General features: G+C 55.2%; 1 protein-coding gene across 1 annotated transcript; it reads left to right on the plus strand.

Moving 5' to 3' along the window:
* Positions 1 to 2198: 2198 nt before the first annotated feature.
* Positions 2199 to 14877, plus strand: BAK1 (BCL2 antagonist/killer 1). The gene is made up of 6 exons (XM_054648893.2): positions 2199 to 2348; positions 5617 to 5713; positions 8032 to 8167; positions 8246 to 8389; positions 10447 to 10627; positions 11365 to 14877. The coding sequence occupies exons 2-6, from the start codon at positions 5647 to 5649 to the stop codon at positions 11467 to 11469; spliced, it is 633 nt and encodes a 210-aa protein (XP_054504868.1). The 5' UTR covers positions 2199 to 2348; positions 5617 to 5646; the 3' UTR covers positions 11470 to 14877.
* Positions 14878 to 18135: the final 3258 nt, after the last annotated feature.

Below are 18135 nucleotides of genomic sequence, written 5' to 3' on the forward strand. Positions count from 1 at the left end.
TTAATTCTCTTAAGCAGTGTGTTAAATATAGTTTTAGGTTATAACAAAATGTTAAAATAGAAATTATGCTATGTAAGATACTTTCTTTAAAGAAAGGACTTGCAGCGAGAGAGCAGCCACAGGACACCTGAATATTTCAGAGAAAAAGAATTTATTGCTCATTATCAGAAGAAACAAACTTCTTCCTGCCTCGAAGGTGTTGTTAGGATTCAGAGGAAGAAGTTGACACCGCCCAGACAGAATCCTGTGTTTGAATGGAATTTATGCATCATGGATGAGGTGTATGAATATGCAACAGGCTGTTGCTTTTAAGGGTTAATCCCCTGTTTAACGTGGGTCCTTTTTCGGGCTCATGCTGCCCAGAAAAAGGTACCCGGACATCTGTAACTCTTTGTCTCTATTGTCTCATATTGTCCTAATTCAATTTGTCCAAATTATTATTACTCTAATTGTATTACTATTTTATAACCATTTTATTACTATTAAACAACTTCTAAAATTTTAAAAACAAGTGATTGGCGTTTTTCACAGCAGGGACACCTTCCACTGTCCCGGGCTGCTCCATCCTGGCCTTGGACACTGCCAGGGGCAGCCCCAGCTGCTCTGGGCACCCTGTTCCAGGGCCTGCCCACCCTCACCGGGAGGAATTTGTGCTGCAATCCTGCCTAGCCCTGCCCCTGGCAGGTAATTTCTCTCCTGGCTCTCCTCCTGAGCAGCAGCACACCCCAGGGGTTTGCAGGGCTCTCTGCAGCCCCACTCAGGAGCGGCTCCTCCCTTCCCATCCCATTCCTCGGGGCAGGAGCCTGCAGTGGAAACAGAGCCGGGCAGGGATGATGTCAGTGCTGACAGTGTCCAGCAGCTCCCTTCTGATGGAACTGACACCAGCAGCTGAGCTGGGGTAAAAACCTTTCCCTCTTCTCCCAGCGTTCCCCGTCCTGGGGCCATTTCATCACCCAGAGCTCCTGGAATGCTCCGTGGCACAGGACAGACCCTGGCACCCATGGGCCCAGCACTCCCAAAAGCCAAGGGCTGCCCACACCTGACCAGCACATCCCAAGGTTATTCCCTCCTCAGCTGGGAGGGATGGAAGAACCTCCAGGACACCCCTGGGAAGCCACAGCCTCTGACAGGGCAGAGCTGGGATCAGTTTTGCTCCTGGTTCTCCATCCTTACACCTTTTCCAAGGCCTGGGACCCTCCTCAGAGCATCCCCCACTCTCCCCATCCTCTCACCCACCTCACCTGAAGCCCTTTGCTGTCTGCTCATGTTCCAGAGCCCCTTCCCTGGGGGCACCTCTGCTTTTGGGGGCCCTGCACCTTCAGCTGACCAAACCAAGCCCAAAACAAAAGGACAGCGACTCCTCCGAGCTGTCACCTCCTCTCCCTCTGTGGGAATTCAACTTCTCTCAGGAATGGCTGAGAGAGGATCCTGATATTCCAGCTATTCCAAAGCCAAGGGACCCATTCCAGGCAAGAATCCCAAAAATCGCGGGGCAGAGCAGATCCTGCAGGGCGCTCAGAGCGCTCCTGCCGGGCGGGAGATGAGATAATCGGCACTCGGGCTCTGCCCAGCCCCAAAGCTCCGCTGCTTATCTGGCATTCGCCAGCCCCGGCAGCCGCCCTGGCAGCGGCCCGAGGAGGACAGGATACGCTCGGGCAGATTGTGAACCCTCCAGGGCCGAATCTCTCTCTCGAGCTGCTGCGATTTCCCCAAAATCTCCGCGGATTTCGAATTCCCTGAGGCGCTTGGTGGGAGCCACCTCTGCCACCGGGGATTTTGTTTTTTTTTTTTTTTTTTTTTTTTTTTTTTTTTCCCTTTGGATCGACACAAGTTTCCCTCCCAGGAAAAATCAACTCTCAAGTCGTTACTTTAACCGGGCTCTGGGTTGGGGAACCTGGTAGAGGAGGAGGAATTTAAGATGCAGCCTTAAGGAAAAGCTCCTGGAGAAGCCAGGGAGGAGCCGAGGATGTCCGGGAGGGAGAATCTCCGAGGGTGGCACGGAGTGTGCGGTACCAGCCCAGCACTCGGCACCCCCCAGCCCCCCAAGGGACCGCGAGATGCTTCAGCTTCCCCCGAGGAAACCCCAGAACCCCCCCAAAAAATCCCCCGGAGCTCGGGGGTTGGTGCCTCTAGAGGGAGCTGAATAAATCTGAATAAAGCGCGGCTCTATCTATGGTCATTGGGGTTGGGTTTCTACTTGATTTTTTTTTTCCTCTTCTTCTTTTCCCTCCTCCTCCTCGGCCCCGCGCGCTTCCTTTGCCCGAGCAGGAGGCAGGAAGGGAGGCGGCCGGAGGGATGGAGCAGACCCCGGCAGGGATGCGGTAGCTCCCGGGATATCCCGACCCGCGGTGAGTGGGGTTTTGCCCCCATTTCCCCCTCCCCAGACTCTCCTGGCATGGGGCATGGGTTCTCCCCGTTCTCCGGGCCCGGCCGGCATGGGCAGGGATGGAGCGGCAGTGCGGGCTGCGGGAGGGGGGACAGGGACAAAGTGAGAAACCCCCGGGCCAGGGCTGGAGGTCCCGCTCCGGGCTGCCCCAAAAAGGGAATTTTCTGTTTCACCGAATTTTCTCCAGCCGGGGGGTGACGGTGCCCGCGGCATCAGTCTCACAGCGCCCACAGGGCTCAGGGCAGGGCACACCGGTGGGCAGGGGACACAGGTGGGCAGGGGACACCGGTAGGCAGGGGACACAGGTGGGCAGGGGACACCGGTGGGCAGGGGACACAGGTGGGCAGAGCTGTGCCCGCTGGGGATCGGGTGACACCCGTCCCGCCACGCCCGGGCGGTGACCCGGACACGGCGCCTGTGGCTGTGCTGGCCCCGCAGGGACCCCCGGGCACGGTTTGGGGGTGACCTTGGCTGGGTGGATGCTGGGGGTCCTGTGCCCACACTGGGGCCGTGCTGGGTGAGCAGACCCCGAACTGGGCAACTCCCAAACTGGGCAACCCCCAAACTGGGTAAACACTGAATTGGGCAACCCTCAAACTGTGCGACCCCCAAACTGGGCAACCCCCAAACTGGGCAACCCTCAAACTGGGTAAACACTGAACTGGGTAAACACCAAACTGGGCAACCCCCAAACTGGGCAACCCTCAAACTGGGCAACCACCAAACTGGGCAAATGGCCCCAAACTGTTCAACCACTGAACTGGGCAACCCCCAAATGGCCCCAAACTGCCCAAATTTTGCTGCCCTGGGGCAGGGGCAGGAGCGGCCGGGCAGGGATGGGGTCAGGGATCCTGTGGGAGCTCTGGCCTGCAGGGATCGCTGCCAAGGCTCGTCCCAGGGGATTCTCCATCAATTTCATGGCATTCATAACATTTCAGGAGGTGATTCCAGAGCCCCTTGGCTGGGCTCAGATATAGGGATTGCAGCTGCTTTTAACCCCTTGCAGCCTCCTACAGGGCCCTTGTAGGGTGGATGAGACCCTGCAGCTCCCCTGAGACCTTCCCTTGAGCCCTGACTCAGATCTTGGAGAGTTTTCATTTCCTGCAGCCCCAGGCTGTCCTGGGTGTTTGGCTGTCACCTCCTGGTTCACACCCTTGTTCCAGTAACAAAGGGGGAATGGGGAAGCTGGGAAGCAGGAGGAGCATGGGCAGCAGCTCTGGAAGCTGGAGAGGATGGCCTGGGGCACTCTGAGCCCTGCAGAGATGGGCAGTGAACTCTTTTGGGAGTCCACATGGGCATTTGGGGCGGCAGAGGGTGATGACAGCAGTGATAGGGCTGCAGCATCACGTGTGACAGAGAAAACGGCGCGGCCAGGGCCCAGAAGGAAACCAAAACCAAAAGAGACTGCAGGGCTTCAGAAATAAAACTCAAGTTGAAAATCGTGAGTCATCTGCCTCTGGGTCGGTTCCAGTGCTGCACAGGCAGCTCCAGGAAGTCCTCGCTCCTCATTCACTCATCCCAGGCAGGAAAAGTCCCTGTCAGTCACCCCTGGGCAGCCCTGGGTCACTGTGGGCACAGCCCTCTGCCCCACAGGCTGAGCTGGAAAAGCTCCAGAGGCTCCTGAGCTCTTTGCTGTGTGCACCCACACCCTGCCCAGCATCCTGTGCCACCCGAGCAGTGGCACTGCGGGGTACAGAGGAGATTCCCACCGTTCCCACAGCTCCAAGGAGCTGCTCCCAGCTTGGGAACAGCTCTGAGTCCTCCCAGGGCAGGTGGGCTCGGCCACGGGCTGGGATGGCAGAGGGGGAAGCACAGGAAGCTCCTGAGTGGAGGAGATGGACACCATCCAGGGGATCTGCACCATCCCAAGGGATCTGCACCATCCCAGGGGATCTGCACCATCCCAAGGGGATCTGCACCACCCCAAAGCATGGACACCATCCAAGGGATCTGCACCATCCCAAGGGATCTGCACCATCCCAAGGGATCTGCACCATCCCAGGGGATCTGCACATCCCAGGACAAGGAATTCTGTGATTCTGAGTGCCAGGAGAGGCAGCTCTGCAGCTGATCTAAGCCAGTTGCCAGCAGCTCTCGCCAGGGATTTACCCCTGGTCCCAGCTGATGATCCTCATTGCATTCTCAGCTCTGCCTTGGATGGGGATGTTTGAATTTGGGGAGGAAGGGGGCAATCCTGTCCTCCCATCATCAGAGTGTAGGAAAAATCAGCATTTCCATCCTGGCCACTAGGCTCAGGCCCCTGTGCAGCTGTGCAGGACCTCGTGGTTCTCCAAGCTTTGCAGTTCCAGGCCCCATCCCACAGAAATGAGCTGTACTTCCTGCCTCCCTTTTCTTTTTCCTTCTGAACAATCTCCAGTGTGAAGCCATGAGCTTGAACCACCTTGTGCACTTGTCCCATACCCATGGATGGTTATTTATCCCTAACCAGCACTTCTTTATTTTTGTCCAGGATGCAATTTAGATTTTGGGGTGTCAGGAATTGTGTTTCAGGCTTGGTGCAGATGAGGAAAACCCCGGGCTCAGCTCTGTGGAAGTGAGGGCTGGGAATGTGCTCTGGAATGTCAGACAGCAGCAAGGAGCTGCCCTGATCCCATTAATCCTGACAGGAACTTTGTGGCCTCAAGGAGCTCTGATGAGCCCTGAACTGCAGGTTTAGGACACCTGTGAGCTTCAGGGAAAAGATGAGCTTTGTGTTTAGTTCCCATTTATTTAATTTTCTTATTTTCTGAGAGGGGAAATGTAAAGAACAAAGGGGATTAGAGGAAATTGGAGTCCTGGAGGAAATCAGGGCTCATCTCCTGAAGATGTTATCAGGCAGCTCAGTGTGGTCACAAGCCAGGGAGCCTCAGAGCTGCTGGAATTTTTTTTCTGGACTTTTGGAAAGCTCTGTGCTCTGGGCTGTGGAGGAGCTGGTACAGCCCACAGCTTTTGGAAGCAGTAGGGAAGTCCATTAGTGGTGTGAGGTCTCTTTTAGTGACAAAAGATGACATCAGCAATGAGATTCCCTTGTAGAAAGGGAAATCGGGGAAGTCAGTGCACTCCAACTCCTGCTGTGGGTACAGAATGAGTGCGCTGCAAGGGCGGAGCCAGCCCTGGCTGGCAGAGATAAAACCAGAGCGCGCTGATCCAAAATCAGAGCGCGCTGATCCTCGGGCTGTGAGGGACCACAGGGCTCCTCCAGGCACTCACCATCTCCATCCCCCTTCCAGGTGAAGCTGCCATCCCCAGATCGCTCTGCAATGGCCTCAGGGAATGAGGGGAATGAGGGGAATGAAGGACGCCGGGGGAGCCACGGCCTCAGCTCAGGTAAAGGGTTCTGGGGGGCTCTGGGTGCTCCCCTCCTCTCCAAACCTTTGTTTTTTAATTCATTTCCCTGCTGTGTTCCTTTGGCAAGGTTGGGATTTCCTGTCTCCAGGGCTTTTTGCAAGGCTGGGGTAACAGATCAGCTCTGTAAGGAGCGGGATTGAGCCGGGAGGTGCTCAGCGCTTTTGGGACATGCCGGGGGCTCGGAGCATCCTGCTCTAGAGGGAAGTGTCCCTGGGTGGAACAGGGCGAGGTTTGAGGTTATTTTGTTATTTTCCACCCAAAATAACCAAGGATTGTGTGCTTGGCATTGGGTGGTCAGGGTGGGCAGCAAGGTGGGATTGGAGGCACGGAGAGAACAAAGTGCTGGGAGCTGTCTGTTGTGCCTTTCCTTCCCCGAGCATGAGAGAGTGGGGGGTGTTTGGGCTTGAAATCACAGAGGAAAACACAGATCTCAGGCAGTCTGGGTGGCCTTGGGGTGACACCAGGTCCTGTGTGCCCTGGCAGGGCAGTGGTGACAGGCTGGGAGCAGGGCCACTGTCCCCATGTGAGCCCAGCCCAGCCCTGCCCTGGTTCATGGGTGAAACTGGGAATGGGCTGGCAGGAAAAGCTCTCAACGGGTGAAGGGTGGGGCACGGGGACTCCTGGTGCTGCTGGGCACATGAGGAGGGTAAATCACACACAGAGCAGACATGGAGCAGACAGGGAGCAGTTCCTCCCTTCCAGAGATCCCTGAGCAGCTCCAAACCTCCCTGTGGCACTGCTGGCGCTGGGAACCCACCAGGCAAACCCCGATGCAGATCCCTTGGGTGGGAGAGATCCCATGAAAATCCCAATGGGAATAGCAGCTGTGGGAAGGGGGAATGTGTCCTCCTGTCCTGTTCTGAAAAATAGCTCCATCGATATTTTTGTTTTGGTGCAGAGATTTCCTTTCCTCTTATGTCTGAGTATTTTGCCCTTCACTTCCTGCAGCTCTGACTCAAGTTGGTTTCATTTTCTTGCTCTCCCCTTGGAATGTCAGACACTACAGCTCTGAAAAAGTGAAAGAGAGGGGAAACCTGGAGGTTTGCCACCAAACAAACCCCTCTCTGGAAACAGAAAATAACCCCTGGAAAAGTGACAGGAGCTGTCCTTTCCCTTCGGCTCTGCTGGTGTCACCCGGGCACAGCAGGTCCAGCCAGGACAGGGAGCAGCTGGCAAAGCCTGTGAGGAGGGTTTGGTGTGGTTTGAGGTTTGGGGATGGGGTTTGTGGGGCAGCACTGCCAGCACAGCTGTGCCCTCACTTCCCAGCCCTGGGCAGGAAGATCTCAGGATGGAAATGCAGATTCTGGAGAGCTGCGTGGCCAGTCTGGATTTCTGGGATGGTGGGACAGGGTTTTGTGCTCCTGGTCCCTGTGGGGTCACTCAGTGGGGCTGTGGGAGCCACTGTCCCTCTCCAGGGGTTTGTGGAGCAGCTCAAACCGAGCTCTAATCCAGGACATCCCGTGGGGACTTTCCCTGGAGCTGTGGAATGTGTGTGCTGAGGGATCTGTCACTGTGGGGCTGAAATGCTCCCTGCTGCAGGGACGCTGCTCCTGGCTGTGTCCCTGAGCAGTGTGGGGACAGGGACACCTGTGTGGGTCTGGAGAGGGTTGTGTGGGGACATGTGTGGGTCTGGAGAAGGTTCTGTGGGAACTGGGCCACATGTGGGTCTGGAGAAGGTTCTGTGGGTGTAGGGACACCTGTATGGGTCTGGAGAGGGTTGTGTGGGGACAGGGATACACGTGTTGGTCTGAAGAAGGTTGTATGGAGACAAGGACAAATGTGTGGGTCTGGAGAAGGTTCTGTGGGTGTAGGGACACCTGTGTGTGTGTCTGGAGAAGGTTCTGTGGGTGTAGGGACACCTGTGTGGGTCTGGAGAAGGTTCTGTGGGTGTAGGGACACCTGTGTGGGTCTGGAGAAGGTTCTGTGGTGGCATGTGGGGGTCTGGAGAAGGTTTTAAGGGTGTAGGGACACCTGTGTGGGTCTGGAGAAGGTTCTGTGGTGACATGTGTGGGTCTGGAGGAGGTTCTGTGGAAATGGCCTCTTCCAAACCTGAGAATGGAGAGAGATGAGCACGCGCCCTGAGCTTTGTCCCTGCTGGCCCTGCAGAAGGCCGCGTGGTGGAGGAGGCTGAGAAGGTGTTCTGGAGAGGGTTGTGAGGGTGCAGAGACACGTGTGTGGGTCTGGAGGAGGTTCTGTGGGTGTAGGGACACCTGTGTGTGAGGTTCTGTGGGAATGTCTCTCTTCCAAACCTGAGAATGGAGAGAGATGGCCTGCTCTCTGTCCCTCTGGCCCTGCAGAAGGCCACGTGGCAAAGGAGGCTGAGGAGGTGTTCCGCAGCTACGCCTTCTACCGCTACCAGCAGGAGCGCCAGGAGCGCGGCGCGGAGCTGCCGCCCGACCCCGAGATCGAGCAGATCCAGCAGAACCTGGCGAGGTGAATCCCTGCTCCTACCCCTCCCCACGAGCCAGGCCGTGCTCCAGAGCCTGGCCTGACTCGCCCTGTGCCCCCCAGCACGGGCAGCCAGGTGGGGCGGCGCCTGGCCATCATCGGGGACGACATCTACGAGCGCTACGACGCCGAGTTCCGCACCATGCTGGAGAGCCTGCAGCCCACCCGCGACAACGCCTACAAGCACTTCACCAAAATTGCCTCCAGGTAAAGCCTCCGAGCTCCTGGGGTGGGCTGGGGGTTCCCCCTGCAGGAGAAGGGGAGGGGAGGTCGGGTGTGGTCGGTGCTGTTGGTTAAACCCATGCTCTGTCTGAGGTTCACCCTCCAGCCCTCCGAGCTTCCCGGGGTTGTTCCTGTGTCTTCTGCCTGTCTGCTCCTCCTCCTGTGCAATGCTCCTGTCCTTGTGCCCTCCCAGGCCTTGCCCACTGCCTGGGGTCCCTCAGGAGATGTCCCTGGGACACCCAGCCCCTGCCTGTCCCAGCTGCCCCTTGGGGGCACAACCAGCTCCTGCTGTCCCCTGCTCCAGGCTGGGACATCCCAGGGAACAACCCCAGAGCCCCTGCCATGGGCAGGATGCCACACACGAGATGAGGTGGCTCAGAGTCCCCACCCAAGCTGGTCCTCATGGACACCTCGGTATGGGGGCTGCTTCACGGGCTGCTAGAGCCTGCAGGGGACACCCAGAGCTTGCAGATGACACCCAGAGCCTGCAGGTGACACCCAGAGCCTGCAGGTGACACCCAGAGCTTGCAGGTGACACCCAGAGCCTGCAGGGGACACCCAGAGCCTGCAGGTGACACCCAGAGCTTGCAGATGACACCCAGAGCCTGCAGGTGACACCCAGAGCTTGCAGATGACACCCAGAGCCTGCAGGGGACACCCAGAGCTTGCAGATGACACCCAGAGCTTGCAGGTGACACCCAGAGCCTGCAGGGGACACCCAGAGCTTGCAGATGACACCCAGAGCCTGCAGGGGACACCCAGAGCCTGCAGGGGCCACACCCAGAGCTTGCAGATGACACCCAGAGCCTGCAGGTGACACCCAGAGCCTCCTGCAGGTGACAGCCACCCAAAGCACAGTGACAGATGAGGGCACAGACCTGGAAACCTTCCTGCCAGGACTTCCCAGGGAAGTTTGCATTGAGGAGACACCAAGGGGTTCTGTCTGCAGGGAAATGCCCACCCCAGTCAGGCAGGACGGGTCTCTGGGCTCCTGTCACTGCTCCAAACACCTCTGGCTGTGACAGCCCTGTCCCTGTGCCCTCTGCTCGGTGTTTGTGTCTAATTCCTTCTTTTCTCCAGTGTTTAACTCCTTCCTTTCTGTCCTTTTCCTGCTCCCCTGGCCTGGCAGCCGCGCTGGCTGAGGCGGCAACACACACAGGTAAATTAACCCCTGTCCTTGTCCTTGTCACACTCAGGAAAATGAACCCTTGTCACACTCAGGTAAATTAAATTAACCCCTGTCCCTGTCCTTGTCACACTCAGGAAAATTAACCCTTGTCACACTCAGGTAAATTTGCAAATTGCTGCAGGGCCACATTTTTCCCAGGAATGTTTGGATTCCCATGGAAAATTCTGAGTGCAGGTCCATTTCTGAGTCACTTCTCTCAACTCCCATGAAAAGATTTTCTATAATATCCAACCTAAGCTTTTCCTGGTAAAATTTTGGGCCGTTTCCTCAATCCTGATCATTTTGCTCAAGATCCTTCAGCTTGGCCAACCCTTCCAGAGGGAAAAATTTCCAATAATATCCAACCTAAGCTTTTCCTGGTACAATCTGGGGCCATTTCCTCAATGTTGACTGTACTGCTCAAGATTCCCCAGTGTAGGCTGGCCAACCCTGCCAGAGAAGAAAATTTCCAATAATATCCAACCTAAGCTTTTCCTGGTACAATCTGGGGCTGTTTCCTCAGTCTTGACTGCACTTCTCAAGATTCCCTGGTGTAGGCAGCTGTTCCAAGGCTGGCCAACCCTTCCAGAGAAAAGATTGTCCCAAATATCCAACCGAAGCTTTTCCTGGTACAATCTGGGGCCATTTCCTCAATGTTGATTGCACTGCTCAAGATTCCCCAGCTTGTTCCAAGGCTGACCAACCCTTCCAGAGGGAAAAATTTCCAATAATATCCAACCTAAGCTTTTCCTGGTACAACCTGGGGCCATTTCCTCAATGCCGACCCCGCTGCTCGCGCTCCCCTGGCCCGGCCAGCTCCGAGCAGCGAGCTCAGGGCAGGAATTCAGGCATCACCTGGGGGTTTTTTTTGCAGCCTGTTTGAGAGTGGCATCAACTGGGGCCGCGTGATCGCCCTGATGGCCTTCGGGTACCGCCTGGCCATGCACGTGTGGCAGCGCGGGGTCAGCGGGTTCGTGTGCCGCATCGCGGGCTACGTCGGGGAGTTCATGCTGCAGCACCGCATCGCCCGCTGGATCGTGCAGCAGGGAGGATGGGTGAGAGGGGCAGCCCGGGGGGCAGCTCTGGGGCAGCTCGGGGCAGGTTTGGGGTAGCTCTGGGCAGGTTTGGGGGCAGCTCTGGGGCAGCCCGGGGGGGCAGCTCTGGGGCAGCTCTGGGGCAGCCCGGGGGGGCAGCTCTGGGGCAGCTCTGGGGCAGCTCGGGGCAGGTTTGGGGCAGCTCGGGGCAGGTTTGGGGGCAGCTCTGGGGCAGGTTTGGGGCAGGTTTGGGGTAGCTCTGGGCAGGTTTGGGGCAGCTCGGGGCAGGTTTGGGGTAGCTCTGGGGGCACGTTTGGGGCAGCTCTCTGGGCAGGTTTGGGCAGCTCTGGGCAGGTTTGGGGCAGGTTTAGGGGCAGATTTGGGGCAGGTTTGGGGACAGCTTTGAGACAGCTTTGGGGGCAGAGGATGTGTTTGGGGGCAGCTTTGGAGGCAGGGGGTGGGTTTGGGGGCAGTTTTGGGGGCAGGTAGCAGGGTTTGAGGGCAGCTTTGGGGGCAGGTTTGGGGCAGCTCTGAGGCAGGTTTGGGGCAGGTTTGGGGCAGGTTTGGGGCAGCTCTGAGGCAGGTTTGAGGGCAGGTTTGGGGCAGGTTTGGGGGCAGGTTTGGGGCAGGTTTGGGGCAGGGTTTTGTGTTACGGGGGCCAGGACAGCTGGAGTAGTCAGGGATTGGGGGTCAGGGGCTGAGGTTTGGGGTCAAGGACACTGCCAGGACTGACCCTGCCCGTGTCCCCTCCCTGGCAGGAGGCCGTGCAGAACCTGGACAATGTTTATGTGAAGTACCTGCTGCTGGCAGCCGTGGTGGTGGTGCTGGGGCACCTGGTGCTGCGGCGCTTCTTCACCCCCTGAGGGGGGCACCCAGCACCCCCTGCTCTGCCCCACACCCAGGAACCCCCAGGAGAGAGCATGGCTGGGGGCTGGGAGCCTCCTGCTGCAGGGCCTGGGGGCTCTGCACCCCCAGGAGAGGACTGGGGACAGGGGGGGCTCTGCTTTGTTGGGTTTGATGCCTCAAAAAGGTGCTGAGATGGGGCATGTCTGGGAGGTGACATCTCTAGGAGGGGGTGTCTCTGGGAGAGGACATCTCTGGGAGAGGTTGTCTCTGGGATGGTGACATCCTTGGGATAGGGCATCTTTGGGATGGGACATCTCTGGGACAAGGCATCTCTGGGAGGGGACATCTCTGGGACGAGGCATCTCTGGGATAGGGCATCTTTGGGATGGGACATCTTTGGGATAGGGTGTCTCTGGGATGGGACATTTCTGGGAAGGGGCATCCCTGGGATAGGTTATCCATCTCTGGGATAGGGTGTCTCTGGGAGGGGACATCCCTGGCTGTCCCCCTGGCTGCTCAGGAGGAGCAGAGGGGTGTGACAATGCCCCAATGGCAGCGTGTGACAATGCCCGTGTGTGCCCCTGCTGGGTCCTGTGCCCCTGGGGAGGAGCAGAGCCCCGTCCCCATCACTGACAGCTCCACCCTGGTGCCCAAGGGTGATCCCAGCCCTGGCTGCTCCAGCTGGAGGAAACCCCAGCAGGGACAAACCCAGAGGGGCTGCTCCACCTCCTGCTGCTCCTGAGCCCAGCACTTGAGCCTTTCCCAGCACTTGAGCCTTTCCCAGCACTTGAGCCTTTCCCAGCATTTTGAGCCTTTCCCAGTGCTTTGAGCCTTTCCCAGTGCTTTGAGCCTTTCCCAGCCTTTCCATGGACAATCCCAACCCTTTTCCATGAACCCCCCCCTGGCTGGAGCCCTGCAGTTCCTGGGGGAGCACCAGCAGCTCCCCCAGCACTAAAACCTGCAGGCACCAGGACAGGCAGGAGGCTCTGCCCTCCTCCTGCCCCAGTTGGACTCCCTGGCTCTTACTGGGAGCCACTGGAGCTCAGCCCATCCCTGGAGCAGGGACCAGGCTCCTCTGGGCAGGGATTTCTCCTGGTTCTGTTCCTGACCCACGCTTGAGTGGCTTTGGGGTGAGCCAGCTCCTCTCTCCCATCCCAAACCTTCCTGATTCCTGCAGAGCAGGGGATCCCAGCTGGGTGCTCCCTGTCCTGCCCAAGCTGCAGATGAAGGATTCCTCCCTCTGCTCCCCTTGCAGGCTGAGCACGACCAGCCTGGGTTTTTCAACTCTCCCGTTTCTCCTGTCCCTGCCTCTTTGTTTTTTAGCAGAATAACCAACTTTTCTTCAGCCTGCTTCCATATCTGAGCTTGGCATTTTGCTTCTGGCCGTTCCCTTTTCCCTGATAGGAATGCACTCAAGAGAAAAGCATTAAAATAATTCCTGTATTATTCCCACTCCTGCTCGGTTGTGCAGGGCAGCACCACTTGGCTGTGCTCGGGTTTTGTGGCCACAATTCAGGTTTTGTGCCGCCCCCCGGATGCTTTGTCCCCTTCCAGGGTCCATTTCTCCACACAAAATTCCCATTCCCATCGTGCCAACTCCTCTCCCAGCTTGGGAGAAGTTTAATCTCGAGTTTTACCTCGAGTTTAAAGCCTTTTCCTCTGCTGTGAACCAGTTTAACCAGTACGATCCGTGCTTCCCCCCCTCCTTTTTGGGTGCAAACGCCACCAGGTGGAGCCTTTTGGCCACGATGGGTACGGTCGTTATTTCCCTTTTTTTCTCCTTAATTGACAAATCATCGTCGGTTCTCTGCTTGGGTTGCGTCCAGCAGGACTTGGAAAAAATAAAAATCAGATTTAATTCGCTACTTCAGACACACTTCTGGAACTCCAGAGGATCAGGGAGAGCTTTTGGTGCTCATTTAATTCTCATTTCCCAGCTAAAGCTTCCCCTTGGAGCTGTGAGGCCATAAAGGAGATTTTTTCAGATTTATGGGAAAGGACTGAGCCTTAGTGAAGCCCAGGACAGAGGGGAGAGCTCTTCAATGGGTGCTGTGCAAAGGAAAAATTCCATTTTATCTGTTTTTCTCAGGGGATTTGCAGAGGGAGGAGCCTCTCAGGATGTCAGTGCCTCTCCTCCCTCTGCCCTCAGCTCTCCCAACCTTCCTGGGGGGAAAAAAGCTTGAACTGGGACTGGGGGTGCTGAACTGGGAGTGGGAGGGCTGAACTGGGAATGCTGAACTGGGACTGGGGGTGCTGAACTGGGACTGGGAGGGCTGAACTGGGACTGAACTGGGACTGAACTGGGACTGGGAGGGCTGAACTGGGACTGGGAGGGCTGAACTGGGACTGAACTGGGACTGAACTGGGACTGTGCCCCAGCCCTGCCAGCCCAAATCAGGCAGGGAAAAGGGGCCTGGGGGAATTTCCTGGTGTTTCCTAAGAAGGGAATGCAGGGCACAGAGACAGGGAATTGCTGGGCTGGCAGGAGGAATTATCCAGGAGAATTTATCCAGGAGGAATCCAGGAGGATCCATCCAGGAGGATTTCTCCAGGAGGATTCATCCAGGAAGAATTCATCCAGGAGGATTTATTCAGGAGGATCCATCCAGGAGGAATTCACCCAGGATAATTTATATCCAGGAGAATTTCTCCAGGAGGAATTCACCCCAGAGTTTAGGCTGATGCATGGAAAAGGGCTGAGAACCCAAAGAACATTTATTTCCTCCCTTTGAGCCTATTTTTTTCCTCCTCCTGAGCCTCTTTTTACTCCAACTGAGCCGATCTGAGGGCGGGTTCTGATCCCAGCCTCTCCCTCCTGGATGAATCCTCCCGAGTGAATTTTCCCTGGATAAATCCCGGATGGAGCAGCCTCTCCCTGCTCCCTGTCCCGGAGCAGTGTCCCCTCCCCAGGCTCCAGCAGGACCCAGCTGTCCCCAGGGCAGTAGGGGACACTTTGTGGTGGCTCTGGAAGGGGGGGACAAGGACACCAACCTTGATTTTCCAGGGGGAGGAGAGGGGGAATGCACAGGTTGTTCCTTTGCACTGTGTGGGACACGCTGGGGTGGCTTTGACCTGCAAAAAACAAGCGAAAATACCAAACCAAAAGTGTGTGTGTTTTTAAAAAAATCTGTTTTTAAATGATGTAATATATTAAAAAAAATATCTATCTATGTCAAAATAAAAATGGTACCCTGAGTGCAAACTCACCTGGCTGTGTGCAGGGTTTGCTTCCAGAAGCTTCCAGGAGCTTTGCTCCTCACTCCATGAGCTCTGCAGCCTCAGCTGCCTCCTTCATTCTGTGATTCCAGGTCTCCTTCAGCTTTTTCTCCAGAGGGAGAGAAATCTGCTGCTGCTGCAGCTGCTTGTGCCATCCCTGAGCTGCAGAGCCTCCCTGGAGAGGATCTGGGGATGGAAAAGGGGAAATTGGGGTGGAAATTGGTGGGAGATTTTGGGGATGGAAGAGGGGAAATTGTGGGGATGGAAAAGGGGAAATTGGGGTGGAAATTGGTGGGAGATTTTGGAGATGGAAGAGGGGAAGATGTGGGGATGGAGAGGGGAAGTTTTGGGGATGAAAAGGGAAAGATTTTTGGGGTGGAGAGGGGAAATTGTGGGGATGAAGAGCGAGATATTTTTGAGGTGGAGAGGGGAAATTGTGGGGATGGGGAAGGAAAGATTTTTGGGTTGGAGAGAGGAAATTTTGGGGATGGATGATGGGAGATTTTGGGGATGGGGAGGGAAATATTTTTGAGGTGGAGAGGGGAAGTTTTGGGGATAAAAAGGGAAAGATTTTTGTGGTGGAGAGGAGAATTTGTGGGGATGAAGAAGGAGATATTTTTGGGGTGGAGAGGGGAAGTTTTGGGGATGGAAGATGGGAGATTTTGGGGATGGAAAGGGAAAGATTTTTGTGGTGGAGAGGGGAAGTTTTGGGGATGGAAGATGGGAGATTTTGGGGATGTCCAAGCATCTGCTCCACCTGCCCAGGGGTCCCTGGGCTGGGCTTTTGGGATGCCAGGAGGGTGGGCCAGGATTCCTGCCAGGATTAATCCCTGGGAATGTGCTGGGAGCAGAGCAGAGAGGGGAGCTTGGGATAAAAGCTGCTGCAGGAGGGGCTCAGGATTTCCACAGAAGCCGCCAGGAGCAGATTAAAGATTGGAATCCAAAGAAATATATCCCCCTTCAGCCCCTGGGGTTATAAATAACCAAAAACCTCCCCCAGCTCTGCCTCGTTGGGATCTCCAGAGGATCCCCAGAGCCTGGAGCTGCCTCTGGGAGAGCAAAGGGTGACATGAAAGGGAGGAGAAGTGGCCCCAATTAAAGAGGCAGCTGCTCCCCTAATCCACTTCGTGCCCCAAACCCAGATCCTGCTCCTAATTAAATCACCAAAAAAAAAAAATTAATAATTAAGGGCACATTGTCACTGCAGTGTTTGCCTTTGGCCATTCAGATTTGGGATTGACCCCAAACAAAACCAGGATCTGGTGCCAAGGGAGATCTGGAGCTGGAATTTGAGTCAAGTGTCTCCAAAACTGGGTCACACCCCAAAAACCCCGAGTTTTGTGGGAATAAAGGTTTTTCAAACCCCAAAACCCCTCAGTTTTGTGGGAATAAAGGTTTTTCAAACCCCAAAACCCCTCAGTTTTGTGGGAATAAAGGTTTTTCAAACCCCAAACCCCCTGTGTTTTGTGGGAATAAAGCCCTTTCAAACCCTAAAACACCCAAGATTTGAGAATGAAGCTTTTTTAAAATACCTGAGTTTTGTGGCAATAAAACTCTTTCAAACCCCCAAATCCCCCAAGTTTTGTGGGAATAAAGATTCCCATATTCCAAAACCCCACATTTTTATAGGAATAAAGGCTTTCTGAAGTCCAAATCCCCCAAAATAAACAAGACACCAAAACAAACATCCCTTCATAGGACGCGGGATTTTTATGTCCGCGTCACACACACACACCAAAAAAAAATTATAAATAGAAAATAAATAAATAATACAATAGATATATATTATATGTAAAAATATAAATTAAAAAAAATGAAAAAAACTAAAAAAAAACAAACCGAGCAAAAACAACATTAATAAAAACAAAAAATAAAAATAAAAATAAAAATAAAAATAAAAATAATTAAAAAAACCCCAAAAAATCCCCTAAAAACAAACAAAAACCCCCGCAAAACAACAAAAAAAATTTAAGAAAATTAAAAGTATGGCGGTGCTTTGGTTTGGTTTTTCGGGTTTTTTTCCCAGCACAAGGAAACGTTTCCTGCCGCAGTCTCGGGGCTGGCAGGTCACAGGGATGGCCACCAGGGTCCTGCCTGTCCCCTGCCACGTCCTTGGTGGCAGCCAGGACTCCCCATCCCCATCCCGGTCCTTTATTGCCGCCGTAAATCAGGGAAGCTCCGCCGGCTTCCAGGAGCTCTGCGGATTTATGGCAGGAGCTGCCCCTGCATCTCTATTTCCAACTCTAGGGCGGATTGAAATATGCGGCTTCTCAATAATATATTCAGGTGAACGGGGCCTTTCTATTGGAGCAATTAATCGTGCAGGGAGCGAGCCCCGGCGGGCAGGACGTGCGGGGGTTGCCAAGGAGAGCGGAACAAACAGCGCCGGGTAACTGAGCTCTGTGCCCGTGCCAGGGGCTGCGGGGATGCTGCACAGCCAGGATCCCAAATCCCTGCGGCCCCTGAGCTGCAGAGCAGCCTCAGCTCAGCCTGGGCTGCTGGAAAATCATCCAAAGCTGGAATGTCGGGGTGGAAATCCATGGGAAGGGGAGGAAAACATCCCCACGTCACCAGATTCTCCTCTCCATCCCCAGATTCCCATCTCCATCCCCAAAATCTGCTGTCTTCCATCCTCACAAATTCCCCATCTCCATCCCCACAAATTCCCCATCTCCATCCCCACAAATTCCCCCTCTCCATCCCCACAAATTCCCCCTCTCCATCCCCACAAATTCCCCATCTCCATCCCCACAAATTCCCCATCTCCATCCTCAACATGTCCCATCTTCCATCCCCATAAATTCCCCATCTCCATCCCCACAAATTCTCCTTTTCCGTCCCCACAAATTCCCCATCTCCATCCCCACAAATTCCCCTTTTCCGTCCCCATAAATTCCCCATCTCCATCCCCACAAATTCCCCATCTCCATCCCCATAAATTCCCCGTTTCCATCCCCACAAATTCCCCTTCTCCATCCCCACAAATTCCCCATCTCCATCCCCATAAATTCCCTATCTCCATCCCCACAAATTCCCCTTTTCCGTCCCCATAAATTCCCCATCTCCATCCCCACAAATTCCTCATCTCCATCCCCACAAATTCCCCATCTCTGTCCCCACAAATTCCCCATCTCCATCCCCACAAATTCCCCTCTCCATCCCCACAAATTCCCCATCTCCATCCCCACAAATTCCCCTTCTCCATCCCCATAAATCCCCTTTTCCAGAGCATTCCCAGGGCTGTTTCCTGCTCCAGCACGTGCCCAGGACAGGAGGAACTTTTAGGCCTGGAGCTGCCCCTGTTGTTTTTTCCCTCCTCCCATTTTCTGTTCCCCCATCCCCAGCAGCATTCCCAGCATCCCACATCCACAGATCCTTGGGATTTGACCCTCAGCTCCTCCACCTTCCAGCACATTCCATTCCAAACCAGCCTGGGCACTCTCCTGCCAAACCTGTGGGATTGGGCT

The sequence above is a fragment of the Agelaius phoeniceus genome, chromosome 25 (genome assembly GCF_051311805.1).
Source record: "Agelaius phoeniceus isolate bAgePho1 chromosome 25, bAgePho1.hap1, whole genome shotgun sequence".
Lineage (NCBI taxonomy): Eukaryota > Metazoa > Chordata > Aves > Passeriformes > Icteridae > Agelaius > Agelaius phoeniceus.

What these genes read in the sequence shown, in the direction of transcription:
- BAK1 (XM_054648893.2), top strand. Translation starts at nt 5,647, where the DNA reads ATGGCCTCAGGGAATGAGGGGAATGAGGGGAATGAAGGACGCCGGGGG. An exon ending in GAGCCACGGCCTCAGCTCAG is followed by an intron (nt 5,714 to 8,031) that starts GTAAAGGGTTCT and finishes CTGGCCCTGCAG; the next exon opens with AAGGCCACGTGGCAAAGGAG. An exon ending in TCGTGCAGCAGGGAGGATGG is followed by an intron (nt 10,628 to 11,364) that starts GTGAGAGGGGCA and finishes CCTCCCTGGCAG; the next exon opens with GAGGCCGTGCAGAACCTGGA.